General features: G+C 42.7%; 1 protein-coding gene across 5 annotated transcripts in view; it reads left to right on the top strand.

Annotated features, from left to right (window-relative positions):
* Positions 1-27,183, top strand: part of foxp2 (forkhead box P2) — a 102,670-nt gene that overhangs the window by 51,963 nt on the left and 23,524 nt on the right. For all 5 annotated transcript variants that reach the window (XM_086202274.1, XM_086202273.1, XM_086202275.1 and 2 more), the window contains 6 exons: positions 9,295-9,384; positions 18,134-18,271; positions 19,946-20,035; positions 22,104-22,284; positions 23,403-23,682; positions 25,292-25,396. In XM_086202274.1, the coding sequence (XP_086058400.1) occupies positions 9,295-9,384; positions 18,134-18,271; positions 19,946-20,035; positions 22,104-22,284; positions 23,403-23,682; positions 25,292-25,396 (884 nt within the window). The remainder of the gene's footprint in view (positions 1-9,294; positions 9,385-18,133; positions 18,272-19,945; positions 20,036-22,103; positions 22,285-23,402; positions 23,683-25,291; positions 25,397-27,183) is intronic.

Here is a 27,183-nt window from a genome sequence, read left to right as displayed (position 1 = left end):
AACTTCGTTTGATCCTCAGACAACAGTGTTAAGAAAACCTTAGTTTTCACTGAAAGATAGCTGTTTAAATGTACTGAATTATAGAAATCATAGGTATATTCATTTTTGATTATGCTGTCGTAGATTTGCAACAGTGTATTGGTTTTAAGACATCCATCCATCCATCCATTTTCTTCCTCTTATCCTGTTAAGGGTCGCAGGGGGGCTGGAGCCTATTCCAGCAGCCTTCGGGCAAGAGGCGGGGTTCATCCTGGAGGGGTTGCCATTCCATCGCAGAGCCAACACATAGAGACAAACAACCATTCACACTCACAGTCACTGACACTACAGTCAACATAGAGTATTCAATTGGCCTAGTCCCCAATTGCATTTCTTTGGACGGTGGGAAGAAGCTGGAGTACCAGAGAGAACCCACACAGGCACAGGGAGAACATGCAGATTCCACACAGAAAGATCCTGTGCCCGAGCCGGGACTCAAACCCGGAACCTTCTTGCTGTGAGGCGACAGCGCTAACCACTGCACCACTGTGCCGCCCTGGTTTTAAGATATATTTAACCTTATTATGAAAACTGACAGTTTGTCATACCATGTATCACTTTTGAGAGGGACCTGCTTACATTATAAAAGTATCATGTAACCAAGATTAAAAAAAAAAAAGATCCCTGAAAAGTGGCAACCTAAATCGTTTTCAGAATGATGCTATTTGTTACTGAATCGTATCAAGCGCACTCAATATGCAAGTGTCCCAGTAATTGGAGTACCATTTCCAAGCATCTATGTTTATGTTTTCACTCCCCAACTGCGTTTTTTTTCACAGGCCCCTTCTCCAAATGAGCTATGGCTTGCCTGAAAGCAACATTTCTTAAAACTATTCATCTAGCTGTGTGACCTCCGATTGACTGAAACTGTGAAAAGGAGAGAGCTCATAATCACCTGGAGAGGTAATCAAGCACCGCAGGAGAGGAGAAGATAGTGTAGTAACAATAGGTGTGTGTGTGTGTGTGTGTGTGTGTGTGTGTGTGTGTGTGTGTGTGTGTGTGTGTGTGTGTGTGTGCTTGCGTGTGTGTGTTTCTTTGTGTGTTCTTGCAATGCTACATATTGAGGACAAACATCCTTGTACTTATATCTTTGTGAGGACTTTCACTGACATAATACATTCCCTAGCCCCTCATCCTAACCCTAACCATCTCAACTGACTGCCTGACCCTAAACTTTGACCCTTAACCTAACCAGAACCTATTCTAACCTCAACGCGAAAACCAAGTCTTGACCTTCAAACGGCCCTTTGAAGATGTGAGGACTGGCTTCAATGTCCTCACTTTCCAAAAATGTCCTCACTCTGTTGGTTAAATATGTATTTGTGTGTGTGTGTGTGTGGGGGGGGGGGGTGCTCTCAGGCAAGCTTTGCAAAATGAACACTTGACCCCACACACACTGTTCAACACACAAACACCGTCTGCTTTCCCTTCTTCTACCCGCACAAATAGCCTCCACTGTCTCCTCTGTTCTTTGTCCATCTCTATTTTTCTTCCTCTCTTTGTGATAATATATTGTGGAAGCGCCCAGCTGTCGGCCTCCAAAGGACTTCCGTAAGAGCAGCAGTAGATAAAGAGCATTGCTGAATGGGCTTGCTGTCACCTTATCTGAAAGTAGCGGTGCAGCACAGGTCAAAGTAACGACTTAACTAAAGCCACCAGCAGAGATCAGGAAGGGGAAAGTACCGGTAGGTACTTGTTGAGGTAAATTGAACTTCAAAAGTGATGAAGCATCAACAAGACGCTCAGATATATTAACTACATTTAGATGTGCACTGTTATTCCAAAAATGACTGTACTCTGTTTGATTTTCTGAATTGGTGTCTTTCACAATTTAGCATTTCCCAATTAAGACGTAGATATGTCTCTATGAGTTGACTTTAGAATTTCTTTTGATACGTATACTGCATATTGCACATATAGCCCTCAAGTCAGCTTTCATAGCAGTTTGCAATCTTGTGGCTCATGTCCTCTTGCTTATCATAACAACATAAGCACAAATTAATATAGATTTTAACATAATTATTTTCTTTCATCGATACACACAAGGAAAAGGGAGCATGGCTTGGAGGTAGCGTGGCAATGTAGCAACCGAAAGGTCACTGGTTCGATCCACACTTCCTCTGGTGACCATCTCGAAGTATCCTTGAGCAAGATACTGAGCTCATTGCTCCTTATGGCCATTTGATGGACTGGCAACCCATCCAGGGCGCACTCTGCCCAGTGTCAGTTGGGATAGGCTCCAGCCCCCAGCCCCTAGCACCCCTGCGCACGACCCTTAACGGATAAGCGGTATAGAAAATGGATGGGTGGATGGATGGAATACGTACAAGGAGATATATTAAAATATTTCGGACAGGAACACAGTCAACTTAAGTTTCAACCTTTGTTCTTCTGACAAGGCAGCTACTCAGGATTTGCGCAGCTGCAAATAAAGAGGACTTTTATTGTAGTATCATTTCCTTAGCTATGTAAACATGTTTTTCCTTAATAATAAGGGCAAAACCTGGAATAATCGTGGAATACTGGGTACATGTACATGGGGCCAGTGTTAGACATTTTGACAGGACAGAGGACAGTTATTTTAGATGGCTTTATTTATATTTCAAACTTGATGAGTCAAAATCAAATTAAACATGGCAATACAGACTTGTTGAAATTGATGTATAGCTTAAAACCTTGCTCTCCCTTGCGAGAACAGATATATCATATTATTTACTCACGATATCCATGGTGATAACACCAGGAGGCCGGACATTAGTGGATAGTAGCGGTTTGAGTGAACGACGGCAGGCCTTGTTCTCAGTTATTGCTGGCATGGCCAAACAAAGTCTTGGCAGCCACACACATATTGCTGCATATGCACTTTTTCTTCCAGCTCACCGATATAAACACACATTTTATCTGTGATGGGTAAAACAGACCAATGTTTTGTCTTGTTGGTGAAAAAAATAAGTGTGAGGTTACACAATGGCGCTAGAGTCCCTGGAGCGCTGCCTACCACTACCGCCGCTACCACTGCTACCACCACTTTCCTATCCTTTCCCATACAAGCTTTCTTCCTGGGGTAGCAGCGAGCAAATTCATCTCATCAATCCCCCCGGGAGGGTGTAGCTATGCAGCTCTGTTTACTGTGGCAGAAAGTTAATATAAATTTTCATCAGTGGGGGAAGTTTACACATATGATTCTATTTGTCCTTCATTATTAGCACCTGAGTCTGGGGCTGGGTAGGCATAATTGTCTACAGACACAGGCCAAATAGATGCAAGGGAAAGGCAAATAAGCACATCCCAAAATAATTTGATGCTTGTGTGTTACAATCCTCCACCCCAGGAATTCTTAATCTAGAGAATCAATAAACAAGGTGGAAGAGAGGGGGTAGAAAGACAGAGAGATGAGAGGAAGAAATGAATAATGTGATATGTGGAGAAGGGGGAGGGAAGAGGGGAAGAAGTTGAGGTGAATTCAAAGCGCAATGATGAGGTAAAAGGCAGCTGAGGCAAGCAGTAAAAGATCAATATGGAATACGTATTATTCACCTTAGAAAGACGACATGACAACAAATGATATTTTCATGGTTATTTGTTGAGACAGAAGAAGCTGAAGTAGTCGCTGAAAATCCTTCGATAGAGATAGCAGAACGGGACACAGAAGCCCATTGTTCTACTGGAGAGCTTTATGTCTGTCCTGAGGCCGAGTGCTCTCTCCATGGACCTCTCCCTGCCTCCACACTGTTGATTTATTGAGTCATACATTCAAATGCTCATTATGCCTACATACTTTCCAAATTTTCATGTTCTCCGCTCTGTCTTTCCCTTTTACATTAGCTTACATGTGGCGAGGTGGGAATTGTTTTTTTTGTTTTTTTTTTTGTCATGGACATGTATTGAGAAACTGGCCAGAAGTTAGATGTGGGACAATTTAAGACTGAATTTTGTTTGATGCTCACCATCAGCAGCATGTGTTGGAGTTATAACAGGACCCCATATTTGGGGAAAGAACATGGATTAAGAGGTAGCAACGATCATCTCTTCCAGTCTAGCAGTTTACATGTTTGCTCTCTTGTCCCCCTGCTGTTTGTATCTGCAACTTTAGCTAACTATGTTTTCTGCTGATGCTCTTTCTCTTCCAAGTAGGTAACCAAGCAGAGAGGATGTGCAGGCGTACTTTGTGCTTTGTAGATTTCGTAACAACAAAATGGAGCTGAATCTGCAGCCAGTATTCCTTGTAAATTTTTGTGTTTCTCATGGTAGGGATGCCTCTATATATTAGTGTCAGGCAATATTTTCCCCGTTGACTACCATCAGAGAAATTGAATTTGTTCTCAAAGGTGTGATAAAGGTCTAACACACACACACACACACACACACACACACACACACAAATTTCTTTATGATTTTTTTTTTAAATAAATGATGAACAACAATGGTTTGCACAATAAAAAAAAATCTTTGACACCAGGTATTGGCCAAAACATTGTCATAAATATTAGCATCGACATCGGTCCTGCAAAATCTATGCATCCTCAACTTAATGAGATAAGCTTGCTTGCCAATCTTTAGGTACACCTAGAAAAAAATGAGTCGCATCCCCCTCCATGAAGATTATATGCTCAGTTTATAATGTTTGGAAGAGGTGTTTATGTGTTTATATATTTTTGGGCTGTAATTTATGTTGAACTGTTATGGGTTGTACTGAGAGTTGGTCCTTATATCTTGTGCATCCCATTCATGTGATTTGATAGCACCACAATACAGTGAGTAGTCTCTGAAGTGACCTCTCAAATACATGTGCACCTCTCTTGAACAGATTCAGAAAACCTGAAGTAATTCTCATGAATGTAAAATTTATGGCAGGACTGGATTTTTTTTATCCAGATGTTCCTAAAAAAGACACATAATCTTCACACTTGAAGGGTTGGCTTGATGTTTTTTAGAATAATTTAGCAATTTAAAATGATAACTACCTACTCGCATGCTCTCTGGTCATGTTTGACTGAAGTTTGTTTCATGACCAGTGCCACCCAACAAAACTCATTCTTCCTGCATGTTTAGGGGCTCTGCTTTACACACAGTGCTCCCTGGTCGCACTTTTCTTGTTTTTAAAAACTCCTGACCCAATTTTGTATTCAGACATTGTCTAGGACATCTTATCCCTCTCCCCTTCTCTCCTCGTTTGTCTATCCTTTCCAGCCAGCCCCTCCAAATCTGTATCCATCCATCCATCTGCCCTGAATCCACTTATATAAGAAGATAGGGTGTAAATATTTTGGTTTGGAGTGTCAGCGCATATCGCCCCGGCCAACAGACCAGCAGCCTCAGTCCAATCAGCCATGTTTGTTTGTTCAGCTTAAACTGTTTGTGCCTTGTATTCAGGGGCATGTGACTCCCTCCAGCTTGATAAAGTGTTGCACTTGTTCTTTTCCTTTCACTTTTAACTATTTCTTTCCTACAACCGCCCTATCCTCCCGATTTCCTGGAATCAAAGATAGATTGGTGCTGTGAATGAGATTATGTGTGTACCCAACCGCATGCACGCGCGCGTGCGCGTGTATGTGTGTGTGTGTGTTTGTGTGTGTGCGCGTTGTCACTGCTGTCAGCATAACAGGAGTTTTTCTGGCCGACAGCCTGTTGAACAGCAGCCCTCCTACAAACACACGCGCAAACAGAAAACGTGTTATAAACAGCACGGAAATGCTGTTTTATCACGATGCAGCACATTTTTTGTTGATTAACAATTGATGCAATCTTTTTACTGTTACTTTCTGGAACTTTGACACTTCCTGTGCAGTCTACATCTACCTCTTAGGAAGCAGGTTATTTTGTTCTTGTGTCATCATTCCAATATCTGCTACATTCCCTAATAACAACAACCTGCTCTTGGCCAGGAAGTGATCTGCGCTGTCCAAACACAATGTCACAGCTCCTCAGATATATCAGGGTCCTGTGTCATGGCTGCGTATTCTGCAGTCTCCAGGTGGATTTGAAACAGTGACATTCATAGTGGATGGCTTACTCCTTGTGTGCAGCCCATCAGCCTCAATCTGCCACACACAATAAGCAAAGCAATCTAGAGATTTGTTATGGTTGGGCCTGCTGTAGGCCCGCTAATGTTTTTCATGCTTGTTGAAGATCTTTGCATGCTCGTTTCAAAGGTGCATTGTGATAGGTGTTGCTTATTACCCTTTCTGTTGAGTCTAAACACAAGCCGAGGCACGGGATGAATGGACGGATGATGTTTTTTTTCGGTCCCCTATCTCTTCCCCTCTCTTTTCTTCCTCTCCAGTGATTTCTGCATGCCTATTAATGTAGCAGAGGAATGCCTGTGTAAACATTCTTGTTTCTCAGTCCGTTTCGCATAATAGTCGCCTGTATCGCCTTTCTCCTGACCTCACTATCTGAAACCAATTACACCAGATCCATTTGGGCTGAATCTTATTTTCATAAGGATCCCTGTGTCGCGGTCTTGTGTGTTATTTTCCCTCCTCTTATTTTTTTTCCAACCTCAGTGATGGATATCAACATCAAATATGCCTCTGAGTGCCTTGTTATTTATATAGCAGGGCCCGGCTCTTTTACTCTTTGTCTCTCTCTCATATTCTCTCATATTCTGTCTGGCTTGTTCTCATTCGAAGGAATGTGTCACATTGTGCTATTTATACAATGTGCGCATTAATAGACTGGGGGATGTCATTTTTTTGTGCATAGCAACCCAGGTTAAATAGGCGCTGGGTCTGCACTCCTCTATGTTTTTGTCCGCTTCCCCCGGCTCTTCAGCAAACTTTTGATGACTTTTCTTGGCATTTGGTGCTTTTTGTGGGCTGAGATGGGCTTCTGCTTGCCATCTCTGTGGAGTGGGAGGTGGGTGACACAAATTGGTGCTTTTTACTGTAATGGTGGAATACTCAGAGCTGGTGAAAGTGAGGGGACATTTTTTCAGACTTTTTTCCTCTCCCCCTCTTACCTTTAGTCTCAGAAAAATGGCTAACCCCTCTTCCACAAAAGAGGTGACAGACAGTTTCAGGCCTGACATACCACTCTGGAAAAGTTTTGCCGGTTCTCAGAAGGTCTTTGTTTTGTTTGGAGAATGACTCTTTATTCAGTCTGAGCAGACTTCTGTTCTAATAAGCCTGGTGCAGCTGGTTTCCCTGCTTCACCCTTGTCCACCACCTTTCATACATCCATCGATGTTTACCTGGCTTGGATATTGCAAGTGCTGTTAAAAACATCCATTTCTTTGTACTCTTCACCGCATGTAATATATTGAGTGGCTTTCTTGACTATAACACTGGGAGTCATTATTGATTCACACATGGATAAACATTTCCTCTATGACAGCAACCTTAGGCTGCACTAATCAAGCAGCCTCTCCTCTAACTACTGTGTGCAGGACTCAATAAGCCTTATAATTACTTTGATTCACCAATCATTGTGAGATTAATTATCCCCCATGTTTTAATTAGCAAACCATTTCTGCATTCACAGAATTTGTTTTTGTCTTGTGCGTTCTGCTAGTGGAAGTGAAAGTCGAGCAATGTTTGACATGCATTTTGAAAAAGTCCACAAAGCTTCCTCTGCCTCGTGTGTGTGCCTACTATACCACTTTTTCGCATGTGTGTTGTGAAGGAGAGTGATGGCTCGGCTTACAGATGTCAAATTGCACACACACATACATATAAAGCAATGGCGACTGGGCTCCTCTTACCAAGGAGACAGATCAATGCAGTTAGGACCCAGTGTAGGTGTAATGTGTTTGTTTACTTCAGTTCAGAAAGCCTGGCTGCTCAGGAGGAGCCAGACAGACAGCAGCCCCCACCCCCACTCTGTCTTTTCATAATTGATCATGGGGTGGCTGCGTTCCCCCAGGGGTTAGGGCATGGCGACTTTTTTCCCCCCTCAATCTTGTTTTTACATTTTTACTGCCTCACACTTTCTCTTCTCCCTGTCTTTTCCTCTTGTTTGCTCAGGATCTCAATGTACTAGTTCAAACATTGTTCCCACCTGCTGGTAGAGCTGTGCCATATGCACGTCCTGTCAAGGCAGCTGTTGTCATGGATACTAGCAAGCACCAGAAAATAAAATGAGAACCCCTGTTTCCTGAAGAAGTGTCACTCTTTTTTTTTTTTCCTTATGTTTTGCTTCTTCGACTTGTCCTCTTCTTTTTTCATCAAAAAAACATCTGTGAAGTTGTTGTTTAGGGTGTGTGTGTGTGTGTGTGTGTGTGTGTGTGTGTGTGTGTGTGTGTGTGTGTGTGTGTGTGTGTGTGTGTGTGCGCACGCATGCATGCTTGCTTGTGCATTCCCATACTTGTTTCCCCCCCTCTCCCACTTGATGCTCATGGGCCTGAAGAATACAAGTTATGCAGCAGTGTGGAGCAGCAGCAGCAGCAGCAGTAGTAGCAGATGTGCACAATGTTCTTTTCTGCCAGACGCTTTCATCCATCTGCTCTTGAAGAATTGGAGTGAAGCTGCTAGCCCAGCTGCCGTTGTACCTGTGAAGCTGGAGCTTGCTCGTCGTACACATCCGGTATACACACCGCTAGGCGGGAGGAGATCTGTAATCCCATCCAAACCCTAGAGAAATAAATTACGCCTCATTGCAGCCTTTTTTGATTCTTATCATCTGGAAGTCTGGCAAACACAAATGGTGTTAATGGCACATTCTACAATTTACAACAAAAAATTCTTCAGGCCATATACAAACAGCTGTGAACTCTTTCTACCACCCATCCTCGGCTCATAAGCATCCTTAATGCATAGTGTAAAACCTGCACTGCTAGTTAATTCACTCTAAATGTAATCTGATGTTGATTTTGTCAACTTTAATTACAGCTCCCAGGGACACTTCACATGGTGCTGCCTCTACTTCAAATTGATATTATGAATATGCAAATGTGGCAGTAATTTGCAGAGAGAAGTGGGTATTTCAGTTGAGCACACACTAGACAGGTCAATTCTACCGACGCTCTGCCTTCTTTTTTTTTTTCCATCCCTCCACCCTCTTCTTCAGGGGGTACTCTAGACAAACTGTATTTATCCTTGATCACAGCTCTGTGAATTGTTACTAGGACCAGTGTGGTGTTAACCACATCAGAGAGTGTTGCAGAAAACACCACATGACATCATTGTTAGTCAGATTTTTGTTCCTTAAAACTTGAATTGTCTTAGCTGTCAGCTCCTCTTCTTCCTGGCCTTCCAATCTTTCATTCTCCCTTTTATTTCACTGTCTTTTTTTCTTTTTGTGTTCCTTTCTTCACAGGCCCAACAAGCAGTGAGGCAATTACTCTTGCAGCAGCCAGGCAGTGGCCTGAAATCTCCAAAGAGCCAGGACAAGCAGCGTCCACTGCAGGTAAAGCAGCTCCCAGTCTAATCTCCTAAGTCCATCCATAATACATGCTCCTCCGAAAAGATTTCCTCTGTTCCACAAGTGTGTTTGATTTGCCAACGCAATCCTCGGACCTGTCACTGGAATCCTAAAGCTGGACAAGCCAGTAAGCTAAGCGTCACATAGACACATGAAGGACGTTTTGTCTTGAAAGCCATCTTTCCATTTTCGTGTACACATTTTTTTTCTTAAGGGTGTAAACTGAACAATAATTATAATGGGGGTGCATCCAGGGGTTATATGATAGGATGACAAATTAGAAGACATATTTGATCTGTCCTCTTTTCTTCGGCGGATCTATAGTGTTGTTGACACGGGAAGATTCTGAGGTTAGTTATTGCATGAAAGGCCTGTCATCCTGACTAGTGGGTTATGCAAACAGCTAATTTTACTGCACGTCATCTCTTCTTGTCAACGCTAATTTACCTTATTGATTTGTCGAGCTGTCTATTCCTGTTGTCAGTGATTTGGTAAAGGTCACACTTGTACATATATGCACAAACACACACAAAAAGCACACACAGTTGCACTCTGACACCACACATGCACATATCTTCATCTTAACACATTGCAGCTGCTATCACTTCACTTCCTGCTGTTCAGATATCCTCACACATTGTTATTTATCTCAATTGATGTAAGGTCCCTTCACATCTGCTGTTTTTAATGATTCATTTTTTTTTCTCCGTTTTATTTTTAGCCATTTGAAATTGAGGTGTGGGAGTTTTTGCTCTCCACTCGGCTAATAACTACCATCAAGGACCAATGGTTTACCTCATTAGGGACGTTGTGTGTTCCATTAATGACAGGGAAATTGGCGTTAACCTCACTCGTTGATATTTTCACAGAGTCTAACAATGGCAACACCTTCAATTGGAGTCACACCCCTGTGTACCTAATTACGCACTGTCTAAGAGATAAGGTTGGCAAAGACTACTCGTGCTTTTGCATTTAAATAATTCAACTTGACCTTATCAAGTGTGCTAATATTATCAGTGTATTCACACACAACCGCATCATAAATAAAAGGGCTGTTTATATGGGAGGAATGAATTGTTGGGCTTTGAAGTTTTGTATACCAAAGTGTTTTGACTCAAACAAACAAGCTCCTGATCTAAAAATGCTGGCACAGTCAACAAGAATAATAGCAGGAAGAACAATATTGAATGAGAGCAGTGTTGGTGCATGATAACAGCCCACCCATGCCCAAGCCCCTGCCTCTAATAACACCTGCAGAAGCTAAATATTGAATATTTGCATTTGCTTACGCCATCCCTGCCTCAGGTTGGTGATATGAATCAATAAGAGTTGCCGATTGGCTGGTTCACGTCAGCTCCAACTATTCCATCTGTTGATCCAGCCTTTATTAACATCCTCACCTCTTGGTTCTAAAACATCTCCATGCAGAACATTATACATCCGGATTCTCCAAGTGGTACAATGATCATTTTTTTATTCTGGGACTGTGCTACTGTACACCTTTAAATCCACTCATTTCAGATGACATTTTAGTTGTAATACTCCATTGTACACATATTAGGATAAAACCTTGTTTTGCTTCTCTTATTTTTCTTCCATCTTGTCAGTAGTCACTTTTTATTTATTGTTGTCCTTGGGGAGTTTACCCAATAAAGCTGCCTTATTTACCTGGATTATGAGGCCACAATGGATGCTGCCGTGCAATATTTTATTAGCTTCACGGCTTTATAAGAATCGGTGGCAGTCATGTGACATGTTTTCCACCAGAGAGATCACGCAGATTGATCCCCTTGTATGAGTAGTGCAGTAGAAAGTGGGAAAAGGATTAATATTACCATGACATCCTGCTTATGACAGAGATAGTGATAAATCCTCTGCCAGTCTTTTTTTCCCTCTTGTTCTCCCATCTTTGGTATTTAAGGGAGGGAAATGATCCATAGATCATGGCATGTAAATTATTTAGTACACAAGCATCTAAGTGCCTCAGCTTGCAGTTTTAATTACGCGTATTAGTGGCTAAAGGCTCTCGCCTGACTAATTCTATCCGCTCGCTCATCGCTGCGTCTCAGGAGTTGATGATGCGGAGGCAGGCAGCTCTGGCATTCACATGCGCGCTCACACACACGAAAGAGAAAAAAATCTAACAAACACACATACAAACACACACACAAACTGCTTCTCCACATTTGCGTAATGTGACAGGTCTATTATTACACTGTAAGCCCACGGGAGCACTCAATAAACACCTATTTCTCCCTGTAAATCCCCCTGCCTCCGCCATGCTGCTTTCTCGGCTCTCCCAAGGCGCACGACACCCTCTCGTCTCTGCTTCTTTCCCCCCCTCACTCTCCTCTTCTCTGTGGCAATATCCCCCCTCTGAAAGGCATTTATACACTGACATTTGGAATACAAATAAAGAAACGCGGACAAGGAGAGGCGGAGAGGATTACAGAGGCCTATGAGTCTGACAGTTGTTTCATTCGCACACACGTACATAATGCATTCACACGCAGCCCACACACACACACATCACAAGCATGAAAGTTTTACTGTTGTCAGATGTAACTTTGTGCCAGTATTAATTGTTTTATATTGTTGTAGTCTATACATGTCATTATCGATTACAAACAGGGTAGAAGTTGACTCAAAGCAGCTTTAACGTGGTGGCTGAGAGATGTTTCTTGTTGATGATTGGCAGAACAGCTCAAGTTTATGAAAATCACCTGACTGTTTCAGGAGTTGCTAAATTTTTCAGCTTATGTCCCCCAAAATAAAGGTGTCAGAGACTTTTGATCCCCAATATCCCAGAGGTGGTTAAAGCATACAAACATTGTTGCTCACATATGCATTAGAATTCCATCCAAACAAAGCCAAATTCAAACTGATTTAAAATTTGAATGTCTTGTAATCTTGTTTTCATGTCTGGAAAGGTTGCCAGGTTGCCTTCAACGAAGCATCACTGCCTCATTTTGACTCAGCCACTACTTCACTTCAATATGTGACCGGACACACACAAAACCACTAGACTGACCCCCCTCACCTGAACTAATGAATTTGTCAGGTGGGGCCTTGACAATGTAGACGAACACCTCCAACCCTCCATATAGTCTGGTCTGATTTTTCTCCATCCAAAACCAGCATTGAAATGCAGTTGTGAATACCCTTTTATGAGTATGAATGAAAATGTTTAAGGTTTTATCGCAAGGTTATGGATGGGAAGAGAGTAGACTTGTTTACACCAACTTTGAGATTGGTTGTGGGCACCGGGCCCTAGGTCAGAGGAAGTATCACACTTAAAAGATCAGATCTACACGTTTGAGCCAACATAATCTCACGAGTAGCTGCTTACTGGCCCTCATCTGGAAAACCAGCATAAAGAAAGGGCTGGCTTGACTATAGGTTAGCTGACTTCAGCAAGCATGGCTAAAGGATGGCATTTCACATTTACATTTATGTATCCCCTCTGGTTGGATCTGAAAATGGAGAAAAACTATCACAGCAAAGGGAATAAAGAAAGGGGGAAAATATTATGTTATTCATGAGGAAAACTTCTGTTGACTCTGAGAGAGAAAGAGAAAAAAAACGTCAGCACATTTTAAGTCAAACACCCTTGGTTACTGCTTTTATAACCAGAAAACAAGATTTTTCCCCTCTCTCCATCTCCCTCCCCACTTCTCTTTTTTCTTGCATTTACAACACCTACAGGACAAGATTGCTAAATTGCGAGGACAGAGCAGGTTCATCATTGTGATGCAAAAGAAGTTGAAATGCAACCCCAAGGCGAGGTAGCTGAGTTTGGGGGATCAAGTGAAAGTGAGAGGGAGGGAGGGATAAAAAAAAGTAGCTCAGACCTTTGATGTAGCAGCAACAAATTTACCTTGTGACAGAAGATACATGGGTGCAATAAACGAGTTATACCAGCCCTTACACATGCAATCAGATGATTCTGGCCAGGGTGTTAATTGGATCCTAACCGGCAGATCTGATACGCCTGGGCCCCAGTAGTGAGGGGGAAAGCCTTTCCAAGTGATGAACTATAATTCACTGAGCTGCTTGAAGCACTTGTAATTTACTGTGTGTCACTGATGAAGAGGCTGATCCAGTGGAGGCTGTATTACCTGCAACATCAGAGGGAACCCCCCCCCCCCCCCATCACTTGTACTCTCACTTCTTTATATTTCAACACTGTCTCCTCTCTGCACTTTTTATTCTCCCCCACTATCTGCCACCCCCATTTACTCTTGAAATTCTGCAGGGAGGCATCAGTTGGGGGTGAATTGTGCCAGTGTAATGATTAAGGTTCTACAATTTGTAACGATAATGATACAAACAATGTGCACCAGCAGAGTCATGCAGCTAAACTCCTTTTCACTACACTCAAAAGGCTTAATCAATGATTATCTGCATATAGAGACAAATCAATATGGAAATGGTGCTAAGCCAGTCTCCTCTAGCTTTTTATTAGAGGCTTTTACATGATGGTTCTTTATGTTATGATAAATTGCACTTCCCATGTACTGCTGCCAAACCTTTATGGAAATTGATTTTGGAAAACATTCAGTAATCTACTTAGCTTGAGTCCTGACAATCTCAAGTATTGATCTCCCTAAGATGAAAGCATGTGTTTGAGCAGCTCACATGCATTTAACACAGCAAACACACATGTGCTTCTCACGTACTGCACACTTGAACTTCAGAGTCGCATACTCACCCCAGCCAGCTTGCCCCAGAGCTTTGGTGGTCCTCAAGTGGAGAGTTCCAGCTATCAATAATTGTGCGGCCACATTTGGCAGTAATTGGATAGTAAATGAGCAGTGTCAGCTGAAAGGGAGTTGAGAGGTCAGAAGTCCACAAGCTATAAGGGGGGTCTGAGTTTTGTCTCAGTGCCCCCCTGGGATGTTCAGGAGATTGAGATGAAAGAGAGGATGAGAAAAGAGGGACTTTCTCCCTTTTTTCCCTCAGTTTCTCTCTCTCTCTCTCTCTTTCTGTGTGCACAATGAAGCTAGTGGCTTAATTAGCAGTGATCTCCCTGCCAAGGATCCACAGTAATTACCAGCTAGGACCCTCCATTCCTCATTGCATTTATCTTAGCCGAGTGTGTAATGCTGCTCAGCCCTCTGTCCAGTTCTGCAGGAACTACCTCTGTCATTGATAACATCCCCTGGCACCACAATGTTTATGGGCAACATCTAATCACCTGTTTCCCCTGCATATTATCAGTAAGTGAGCAGTGAGGCAGGAAAACGAAAATAAGGAATGAATCTCTGCTGCACATGTAATTGTTTCCGTTTGAACATTGACACACCAGCAAAATCCCACTACTCTGAGGACAAAGGGCCAAATACCTGAATTGGTGCAGGGGAATTTGTCAATTGGCCCAAATGTGTGTCGTGTTTTAATGCAAGAATGGCTCGGTTACATCAAACAAAGGTGCCAACTCTGCCTGGAAATGATACCTGAGATCTCCGTGGAAGAGCTTGACCTTTCACGAGACATTGGAGAGGCTGCTTACAGGCTGCTGGGGTGACAAGAGCGCTGTAATGATCTGCTTGTTCTGGTGAGGGCCCCACTGGTGTTTTCACATCAGGAGCCAATTTAAAGGACCTTTGTTTTGCTCTCCAACTTTGTGTGCAAACCAGATGGCTTCAAAGTTCATGTCAATACTGATTATCACTCTCTTGTAGTTTTTAAGACAAGGGGGCATAAATTAAAAAAAAGGGGTTCAAATGGAGAGAACAACACAATCATGTTTCTGACACATGTCTAAAAGGAAAACAGTTGTTTGGACACATCAAGGGAAAGAATCTTTCCTGTTGCCGAATAAACTGCAGGAATTGTATCCTCCTGGATCACAAAGAACCAGAAGTTCAGCACGTTTGGATATCATGGCTCCTCTTCTCCAAAAGATTCATACTGTGTGAATGTTTATGCCACCGCCATCAGCTCGTAAATGCTCATTAATTTCATCCTTTCGTGGCAAAATCATTTCTAGGAGAAGCAATTCAGCCTCCTGTTCCTTTCAATTCACTGCTCACGTCAATCAAGCCCTCATGCAGTATCCTGCAGAATGGAGGTGTTATATTCCTGCAATTATCATGTCATATACTCGAAAATGTAAATGAACGTGTGTGTAAAATTAAATTTATGGGTTGTCAGTGAAGAATAAGAACCAGGAGAGCAATTACTTATCTGCTTTCATCTTGGAGCCTCTGATACATCAAGCAGAAAAGCATGCAGTTAAATGCTGGAATTAGCATTGTGGTGCACTTCACAATGGACGTGGGCCAATGCCTTTTCTCCCCTCTCTCTGTCCTGTTTTCCCCTTTTTCTTCCCCTATTTTGTTTCGAACAGTGGTGAAAGGAAGACTATTATACCCCATTTCGCCACTAAAAATGAAAGCACTTCTGAGTTTTGATCATTTTGTTGATTTAGCTCTATGTTGAAGTTTTGTTTGGTTTTATTTATTGTTGCAGAAATGCTGCATTATTCATATCCAGGTATTACACTATGAATGCATATATTTCACTTCTGAGACAATAAAAAACACTTTGAAGTACAGTTTAGAATTTATATTATTCTATTCTACATATGCATGCGCATACATTTATGTTAAATCCTAAGCCTGCTTTGCTTTTGTGAACCAAAACATCTTTGAGCCAGCATCCAATTAATAGTCTTAATGAGTGCATCTTTAATGTTGTTTCTCAGCTGCACTTGTCCTATTGTCATGGCATCCGACACAAAACCAGGAGTGACTGCGGGGGTAATTACTTACCTTGCAAATGTACCTTTAAGGGTTAATAACAATGAAGGTGTAAGCACAGCATTTGCATAATTACACGTGGACTGTTTAATTTGCAACTTTTGACGTCTTTTGTTCAGCACATCGGTTATTGTGAGTGGGTTTTCTTTTGCGCTCCTGTATAGAGGGTCCAGAGAAGAAAAGAGATGTAGCACAACATCCTCCTCCTCCTCCTCCTCCTCCTCCTCCTCCTCCTCCTCTTCCCCCTTCTCCTCTACGTCCTCTCCCACCTTAGATGGAGTCCCTTCTCTCTAAGACCCTAATGAACAATGGAGGCAGGATTTGTTTGAATATGAATATGAATGTGCAGCGGGGCCGGGTGGAAGTTGACCTTCAGCTGTGATTTTCAGTTCATCAGGATTAGTCAAGGCGGGCGATCAGGAGCCACTAATGCATAATGACTTCTAAAATGAAAAATGTGTAGTGACCATGCAAATGTCTCGGCTAATCAAAGAGGGGGGAGAACCTGGGTTGGGGGGTAGGCGATGAGGAGTAGAGAGCTAAACAAGGACGTGTCAAGGCCTGACAGTGAGAGAAGGTGTGTGTGTGTGTGTGTGTGTGTGTGTGTGTGTGTGTGTGTGTGTGTGTGTGTGTGTGGAGGGGTGCGTGAGGGAAAGTAATCAAGTCAGCTTGATTAGCTGGCGATGAGGACAGGGATGTCTTATTGGCCCCTTGACACACCATATAGGCTAGCTACTGTCATGGCAGCTCCGTGCCAAACACAGCTGCAATTAGTGTCAGTGAAGCTGGTACTACATGTTGATATTTTAATTGTCTTATAACAGTTTAAAACCTCTTTGTTGATAAGATGTAGCCTAATCAATAGGCGATATGAGTGTGAGAATTTTTTGTTCAAGCGTAATGTATCTTAAAGGTCATCTTAAAACAGGAAAGAATGATTTGAGTCGGTCAATTGAAGTGTGTATAAGTCATATGTAGTCAAGGTGCAATGATGCTGTTTTTCCACATCTAAAATGTAAACTAAACCAAACACAAAAGTATATTTCTTCCCCCCAGGAGTTGTTTTTTTTTTGTTTGTTTGTTTTTTTACACAGGCTGCTGAAACTGACAATGACTTTTAGCCACACTCCCCTGTTTCCATGTGTCCACATAATCAAATAGCCTCCTCTTCCCACCGATCTGCCACCTCAGACATCAATAGCACTGGCATCTTTTGAGGAAAATTTTAAGGAACTACAGAATGCATATCTTTGTTTTGTTTTGGTGAAGTTCTTCTACAGCACACAGGTATTTTACTCATTATCACCTAAAATTGCAAGTTTTTTTGTCAGAGTTAGAATCAACAAGGCTTTTGGCTGCTTTTATGAGAATAAAAGATTATGTTTTTTTTTCTGTTTCCCCTTTTTTCCAACCAAGAAAATATTGTAGGACGAACCCCCAATCGCTCAGCCACCACCCGCCTCATCACTGATTGTTCGTGCTCTATGTCCACTTCATTAATGTAGTTTTAATCGACTTTGGAGTTGTGCATTTTCACACTTTCGCAATAGCAGCACTGATAGACGGGGGGGGGGGATTCAAGAGTCTTGCTAATTAAGGTCTATGTCTATTTAAATCCTGTACTTTTCCCAGCGGGCTGGAAGAAGGAAAATAAGATGAGCAACATAAAGGCACAGCACCTTTCTTCTTTCAGCATCTCTTCTAGGCTGTTCAACGTCATGGCCATAGGAGGCCTGCTCTCCCTGCCTTTTAGCCACCAATTAGACCTCTTGCAATATGCCAATCTCCTGTTGCACATCTGCAATACTATGTTTTTCCAACTTTCTCCACTTAAACGATCTCGCACTCTAATTGTTTACCATTCTCTTCTTTTCCCATCCTCTACATCTTATACCTCCCCTGTTCCCCCCCTGTCGTCATCTCCCTTCTTCCTCCCTGTGCCTCATCCCTCTTTCATCCTCCTGCTTCAGGTTCCAGTGTCAGTGGCCATGATGAGTCCCCAGGTGATCACACCACAACAGATGCAGCAGATCCTCCAGCAGCAGGTGCTTTCCCCCCAGCAGCTCCAGGCCCTCCTCCAGCAGCAGCAGGCTGTGATGCTGCAGCAGGTACACAAACATTCTCATCCAGCAAAACACTGCAGTACATGTGGATACACATGCACTTGTAAATGTAACACATAAATTATCTCCCTTAATGAGGGATGTGCTGTGCTAATGTGACAAACTTCTGGCATGCCTCCTCATCTTTGATTGTAACCTCACAAACCAAATATAGACCTGTTGTCACTAAAGACCATTAACACATAAACACAACCAACCCGCACATGGGATCAGTGCACACTCACAAACACACGTGCACAACCTGAGTCACTCCTTTTTCAGTGTATTGCAGCCACCAGCTGCTTACACCCGACTCACCACCGCCCCTTGTCCTTGACACGCTTACCAAGAGGAGTCTGAAATTGACTTACTTGTTCACGTCACCTCTAATTAACCGTCTCCTGTGTGTCACCAGTTCAATTCCCTGACAGGCATCCATCAGGGACTGGAAGAGTAGGGCACAGTTGGCTTGAACACCAGAAGCTGAATGATAGGTGATGGATGATGTAATATTAGGAACTGGCTTGTGAAAGTACACACTCAACACGTGTCAGAGTTGGAATCCTTTTCTCATCCATAGATGATTAAGCAAAAGCGAATTGTTTAATTAAGAATGTCACTTATTCTGATGATTCCTCATTATTAAGAGCAATCACACTCTGTATTTGGTGACTGTTTCAGCACACTTTGCACAGCATCTGTCACAGCAAATAAAGGAACTTAAGATTCAAATTAATAAAATTCAATTTGAGCATTTTTAGTTCTCATTAATATAGAGATTCTTTGGCAGTTTCGGCATAGCGCAGTTGATCATGTCGTCTCAATGGGTGCTTTGGCAATGTGTCATAGCACACATTAGCTAAAAGTAATCCAGAGTAAATAGGAGCCACTTGGTCAAAATTTGTCTCAGCTATGTTCTCGTGTTGATTTATGTTGATGAAGTAACTGGGGCAAGAGTTTGCATTCGGTCCTTGGGATCTCATTCATTTTTAATATGGTGTCTGTTAAATCATGTGGATATTTTTATGGCAGTAAGCCGAAAAACTCGACCATCCATCTCAGCTTCATGGACTTCTTCATCACGCCAAAAAAGCCATCTGAAGTTTCTATGAAATTAAGCTGAAATCATTGCTTAAACAGATATCACCGTATGTGTGTCTGTCTGTCTGTCTGTCTGTCTGTATGTGTCTGTGTGTTAAATGAATCAGTTCAATGTTGTGAGTCTGTCTCTGGGGCAGTTTATTTTGTTTATCTCAGCTACTCAAAAAGAAGCCATCACATTCTGGCAACCAAATGCGCAGTTAACATGATGAATTGATGCCCCCACCAGATCTGTGGGACTATTAAAAGCCCATATGGAGAGGAATGTGAAAGACGAGGATACAAATGCCAAAGCCACTTGAAATTTTTTTTTTTATATCATGCAACAGTTTCTGCCTGAGCAACATGTGAGGTATAGTTGGAGCTGAGGCAGGGTAGGCAATGTTAAGAGAGACTGTCTGTTTAATTCCAAGGGATCTTCTGTGAGGGTTTTCCATGTAAATCTATTCAATTCATCTCAAAAATGGCATACAGATATTCTTGTATGTAGTATATTGTAAAGCTATTGAAATCAAACATCTTTGTGAGAGAGTTTTTACATTTTTTTTATCTTTTGCCCGTGTGCATGTGTGCGTGCAGCAACATCTGCAGGAGTTCTACAAGAAACAGCAGGAGCAACTTCATCTACAACTTCTCCAGCAGCAACACCCTGGCAAGCAGGCTAAAGAGGTTGGTCCTCCACATTCACACATCTATCACCTGTACCATGGCATTTTAGATCGAAAAAGGTCAAACGTTAACAGTACTGTGACATAATTTTCTGCAAAACGTCATTATTAAAGGCCATACCTTTGAAACAGACGTTGGAAGTTTGACCGTATTTGGCATTTGGCCAGATACTGAATAGGTGACGCTAATCTTGGTAGTTCACCTCAAAACTGTGATGATTGTATCGACCTTCTATGCTGCAAAGTTTAAGTATCCACATTTCAGATTTTCAGCCCCTTTGCATCAGCCCTCATTTTTGAAGAATTGTCTGCTGTTATGGTTAATACCTTTATATCTATTCTTTCAAAGTCTTCTTTACTGTATATTTTTTTGGATGTAAATGGGCAGTTGTCAGTCAATCATAGACTAACCCCTAATACACACACCACCTTGCAACAATTTCTGCTACCCTCACGCACAACCTGGCAATGACTGCATTAATGAAGCAGGATTCACAAAAACGATGCATGCACACAGTCTCACCCCCTGATTTATAGAAAGAAGACTAGAGACAAAGAGGTCCCAGGTCCAACTCATTAATGAAGTGTTTCTACAGGCACACACAGAAAAATACATGCTCTACCTCTAAAGTTACGGTGTATGGCACTCATAAATCACAGTGATAGGAAGCCGGTCGACAGACATAGCTCTGTCTCATACTTGTTGGATATCAGAGAGGGGGAGATAAGCGTGACAGCCATAGCTACATTTGCATAACTGTGCTGGTTGGTGCTGAACCCTGAGAGCCAGTCCAGGGCTTCATTGCGACGGCACTGTAAGTGTGAGAGCTTTTAAATTGATCAGAAGAAAACTGTATATCACAGAAACATTCTGTCCTTTTTTCTTCTCTCTGTTATACATCTCAGTGACTCCTCAAGCAGCCCATTATGCTGCCCCTACAGGAAGCCACGACTGACCTCCCGGCGGCTTTGTTTCTGTTTGGATTTGTGAATAGTTTTTCCAGGGCCCTGCCATCAAATATGGAATAGAAATTGCTCCCTTATTTCTCTAGAGGCAGGGTGAAGAGGTGGGGGACAAACCACCTCCCTGCATCACTCCATTATGCAGCCTGTTTTCCAGTGAGCGCATCACAAGTTTTTACTCCCCCTCCACCACACCCTCACAATTCCTCCTCCTCCCCCCTCTTCCACGCCTCTCCAGGTCCATCATGATCTAAACATACAGAAATACATGAGCTTGACATGCTGAATGCACACACATGTATGTGGTAAGGAGAGAAGAACAAAACATCCAAGTCGTTCAAAAGATAGCAAAAAGACACTTCAGACTGCCAGTCATTACCTTAGTCTGACTTGTGGTTTACAATTTGATGAAGATTTTTTTTTTTTGCTGTTTGTTGTTGTTCACCCCCTAAAAACTCACTCCCTCTCTTTCTTGTTTTGCTGCAGTTATGTTTTTCAGTGTTTTGTTGTTTTTGTTGTTGTTTTGCACAAGGCTTATGCAACAAACAATTCTCTCTGGCAGTCGGATTGGGGATATGTGTGTGTTTGTACTCAGCAGTCACATACACGATGCTGTAAATCTGTCATCCTGCCAACTCCCTCTGGCCATATAAGCACCATCAGTGAAGGCGAGACAATTAACTATCAGGGGTGGTTATTGGGGGGGGTTGTTCCAGGGACTTAGTATCATATACGATCACAAGCAGGCAATGGTAGGCTTGAGAGCTGGCATATTAGCACAGCTTTGTATCTGTTTGTGTGCACTCATGAACATGAACACAGTAACAGAGAGGAACTCTGGTGCAGCCCAAAAACAGGAGGAAAAATCAAGTGCGCACAGACAGCGGGAGAGTAGAAAAGAGACAGAGGTATAAGTAAGGTCACGGCAGAGGCGAGTGAGTGCAGACTCTCACACACACACACACACACACACACACACACACACACACACACACACACACACACACAACCAACACTCACACACACACAGCCAAATCCGTCCTCTCTCCCTCTCCCTCAGTTGTTAATTCGTCTGTAATTTTCCCTCCCTCTCCTCCTCTCTATAGCAACAGCAGCAGCAGCAGCAGCTGGCCGCCCAGCAGCTCGTCTTCCAGCAGCAGCTTCTGCAGATGCAGCAGCTCCAGCAGCAGCAGCACCTGCTCAACATGCAGCGGCAGGGCCTGCTCTCGCTGCCTGGGCCCGCTCCTGGCCAAGCTGCCCTGCCCGGACAGACGCTGCCCCCACCAGGTAAGAGTAGAGGTGGGACGAATTAGGGTAGGAGTGATGTGCATGTGACTTGTAGCACTTATGGTCACATGCATCCTGTGTTTTGTGGATGGTTTGTGGAACAAGTGTTTGTCACTCTGCTTTTATCTCTTTCATTCTGCCTCACTGCTGTTTGATACCTATCTAGTGTCTCAAAGCCTGTCTGCCCAACTCCTTGTCTGTCTTGCTGAATTGCCTGTCTTTGTTTCTCTCATTGGTATGCACCTGTGTCTCTTCTGTGTTATCTCTAAGTATTTCTGTCTGTTTGCCATCACCTCATTGGTATGCCTTCCTACTATCCGCCATGTCCCTAACTCGCCACATGATCGTTTTTTTTAGTCTTTAAAATCCTTTTCCCCGCTCTTCTTGTCTGATTAGGACTTCCTTTGTCTACCTCCCTTTCTCCCTCAGCTCTTCTCTGCTTATTTTTGCTGTTTTTCCATTTCTATTCCTATTCTCCTGCCCCCCACTCCTTTCCTGATTCTTGTTGTTGTTGTTGTTGTTTACTGCCTTCACTGAGAACCATAGAGAGGAAAAAGAGAAGAATAAAAGGACACAGAGGGAGCAAGAGCGAGATAGGCTCCATTTTCTCCTGAGTCAAGTAAACACCTATGTTTATTGTTTACAACCAAAATGGCGGAGACAGAAAACAAGAAGCAGAGAGACATTAGAGTGAAATCAAAGCAGTGAAATTGCCTAATTAGTTGCCAAGCTGGAAAGAAGGAGCAGACAAAGACTGTTTATTTGAACATCATAAACAATAATGCCATTTGTACACTCAAACCAATTCTTTGCAAATCCTCTTAAGATTTTATTGCAACACTCAACATTTTGAGAACTACATCAACAGGTAAAGTTGGCAGTACCTCAGTGGGCAGAAGAGTAGAAGAGCTCAAACTCAGCCTTGCAGTGAAGTAGTTCGGGAGCATCATTGGAGGCCTTGAGTCATGCAACTCTTCTGGATGTTGAATAAAGTGGTCAGGGCATTTTTGTTAGGCAAATCTCTCATTTTTTATGATACACTGTTTACATTAATTATTCCTTCTTCCTCTTGTCTTTCCCTCAATTCCCATATCTGTCTTGCTTTCTGTTTTCTGTAGCTGGCCTGAGCCCTGCAGAGCTCCAGCAGTTGTGGAAGGATGTGACTGGAGGCGGTGGCCATGGCATGGAGGACAACGCAATCAAACACAGCAACAGTGGTACTGGCACTGGTGGGGTAGGCGGTGGTTTAGACCTCTCCACCAACAACTCTTCTTCAACTACCTCTTCCTCCAATCCTCCCAAAGCTTCACCACCCATCTCTCACCATTCCATTGCCAACGGACAGTCCCCAGCCCTCAATCACAGAAGAGAGAGGGAACGGGAAAGGGAACGAGAGAGGTATCAGCGACCCTTTTTTCTTTCTTCTTTACCAGAAAAAAGGGGTTGTATATGAAAAGTTTGTGACCTGCCACACATGCACAATACAAAAAGAACTCTCATCCAAAGTAAAATAACAGCATTGTTAGCCACAGGGAAAACCTGATGTTTTGTTTATTTGTTCAATAGTTTATTAGTGTCGTGGTAATATGCACAAAAATAAGAGCCTTGTTCTCCCAGAGGACCACATGTGCCATTGAACGCACTTAGCTTGTATACAGATATCAAACGCAAGGAGAGGAAGCCATGCAGGCAGGCACACACACAACAAGCCTCTCTGGCAGCCAAGACAAGGTAACCTCCTTGTACATTAAGTATTTAGTGCTTTCTCACAATTCTTCCCTTTTGAAAATTACCTTTCTTGCTTGCTTGTCATGTAAACAGAATATGTGATGCCTTGAGTGGCGTTTCCAGGATGTTTATCCTTGTGATGGCGTGTTTTATAAATGCGCCCCGCACCAAAACACTGACTGTTCACATATCTGCCTATCTTGGCCATGCATTATTCAAAGGCTTTTCTTGGGCGATATTATAATAAGGACTTAGCAGTGTGTGTGTGTGTGTGTGAGTGTGAGTATGTCTATGTGGAAGCTTCATAGAGACTCACACTGGAGGTAGAAGTGCTATGTAATTGGTTTAAAGTAGATGCTATCGCTCCAGCACCACTAAAAGGAAGCTTGACAAAAAGATTTTTTGAAAGGAAGACAGGGAGAGGTAGAGAGGGAATCAGAAGAGGAGTAAGACAAGGGGGAAAAAACACTTTTTATCTGCCTGTGTCCCGAGGGGTGTTTGGTGTCTCATAATGATCGAACAAGGAGTATTGTAAGGAGCGCTGCTTACTAACATGTCATGGATCGATGTGGGGGAAGCCCCCTTTGTGTGTAAAACACAGTGTGAGCTACGCCAGTGCTAACACATATTCATGTACCACACGCACACATATAGTCATTGACCACACAAGCGCAAGCATAACCTATAAGCAGACATAAAGAAACACACTGTACACAACACATCCACACAGACATGCACACACACACATCCGAGCCAAGCCTAAAGGTTAAACTGTCATCTTTAATAGGATGTGCTGTCTAGGCAGGGTCGTAACTTATTTGGGTGCCATTTGAGAAACGCCAGAGCACCCCTGCTCCCCTTGTCCTCAAAGAACATAAGTTACACAGAGTATTAATCTTCTGATGAAAATTATATGGCTGTCTGGATTTTTAATGTTTACTTGAAAGCCTCCAGCCCTCTTTCCCGTAATAGCTTTACAAGATGGGCTGGGGGCTGCATTGAGACTACAGCTCACTCAAGATTTCTATGAGGATTGTTAACTGATTAAATTCTACCTTGTCTTGTAATTAAGGCACCTGCATGTTGGGACATATAGACTGAATGGAGATCAATGCCCAGTAATAGTAGCTTTCCATTTATCATTTTCTATCTATGTCTCTCTCCCACTCTCTGGCCTCAATTTTAGCCCACTGCAGACCTGTTTTAACCTCTTGGGTGTTGACTGTAACCTGGAAAACTTTGTCATGCTTGCCTCTCCTTCTTTTCACTTAATCTTTAGTTCACAACATGAAGAAAATGGAGGGTCCCATCCCCTGTATGGTCATGGTGTGTGCAAGTGGCCCGGCTGCGAAAGCATCTGCGAGGACTTTGGACAATTTTTGAAGTAAGACCATGCACCTGTATGTTTATATGAGCTTCTTAACTCCATATGAGAGTGTTTTTATGTGTGTGTGTGTATGTGTGTGTGTGTGTGTGTGTGTATGCGCTTGCAAAAGCTAACATTTTATCCCATGGAGGTAGCCCCCTACACCTTCTCTCCCTGTGGATACAGAGTGGCCTTACAAAGAAGACACCACTACCTTTTCAAAGAGCCATTTTGACCTCCCAGAGAGCCAGTTGACAGGGTTCATCTCCAGTAGCGCAGGATTCAAACCAATTGTGATCCATAACAAATCTCCTTTGCCGGCATGGAAGGGCCTGATAGGTTTGTGAAAAACGTCAAAAGCTAATGGCAACTCGCACGGCCGCACACTTACCTCCACAACAAAGGCCCCCATTCACTGTTGTCATGGTGCAGGCGCCAGAGCGAATGAACTCTTCATGCTCCATCAACAATTTAGTTAATTAGCTCATTTGTAATTGGCCGGCTTTGTTGCCAGGATGTTAGTGGGGGGACATCAAAGGAAGAAGGTGTTTGCAGCGCTGCCGATTACAGGTTATCACAATGACACTCACTGAGTCTCTCTTGGCCTTCTCTCTCTGTCTGTGTCTCTCTGCCTCTCTCTCTCTCTCTGTCTCTCTCTCTCTCTCTCTCTCTCTCTCTCTCTTACTATCACTCTTTCTCTGGCTCCCTGCTCTCACACAGAGAAGAAAAGAAAGGGAAAGCTTTAATTTGAATATTCTAATTAGATTTGTAATTAACTGTGAAATAACGATCTGGCGAGTGTTTTTCACGGGCTGTAAACGTCCATGTGAATTCGCATAAACTCTTGAAATCAGGACATTGTTCTGGTGTATTTTCTAAAATATGCGTTTCTCTACAGTAAGAAGGCTAAAAAAAATGTACTTAAATGATGAAGTAGTCCACTCAATTAGAGCTGCTGATGTAGGGCAAGCTTGAGAAATAAAGTTAAAATGGGCATCTATGAAATGAAATTCTGTCATGAACATATCGGTCTTTGAAAAAAAAAACCAGCCAGACTGAACGTTAAACTGCATTTTCACTCTGTAGATTCAGAATACTCACAGCAATTGTAATTGACAGCGTCATATATAAATGAATCAAAGGTGAACAAATATTACAACACTGGCCTGAGTGTTTGTGTTTGTGCTTATCCCTTTGGGAAATTGTGCCACATACATGTCAATATCAATCTCTAGAGTGGCAATCCATGGGTAAAACCTGATATAATTTCAGTCATGCTTATGAAAAAAAAACAGTGTAGACTACACTTGTCGAGGTAGAAGAGGCTACCGTACATCTTGAGGAACACGTGTGTGTGTGTGTGTGCGCGCGCATGTGTGTTTGTGTGGGTCTGTGTATCTGTGTGTGACTGTATGTGTGTGTGACTGTGTATGTGTGTGAGAAGGCAAGCCAGTATCGGATTAACTTTTTTCTGATATCTAGTTGTATCACCTTAGTACGCTTCCTTAAAGAAGGCATCAGTCTTTCCCTCTGCACTGTACACGCAAACACACGTACATCTGTGTGCTTTAAGGATACTGTGTCTCAGTGGCTTAGCGGGTCATTCAGGTGAGGGGCAGAGATACGCTGTATAAAACGGTAAGCTGGTAAACTGATGCAAAAGGATGCATGCTTGTAAAGGCAAGCAGCGAGATAGACAGAGGGAAAGCAGGTAGATTACAAACTTTAAAGCTAGAGCACATTTTGGCAGATGGTTTTGTAAGGATGCTTGCTAGATCATTGGCTGCTACAAAACAGAAACAATG

The sequence above is a fragment of the Aulostomus chinensis genome, chromosome 4, assembly GCF_037954235.1.
Source record: "Aulostomus chinensis isolate RoL2024-O1b breed Wild chromosome 4, RoL_Achi_v1.0, whole genome shotgun sequence".
NCBI lineage: Eukaryota > Metazoa > Chordata > Actinopteri > Syngnathiformes > Aulostomidae > Aulostomus > Aulostomus chinensis.
This window is presented reverse-complemented; position numbering and strand designations above follow the sequence as displayed.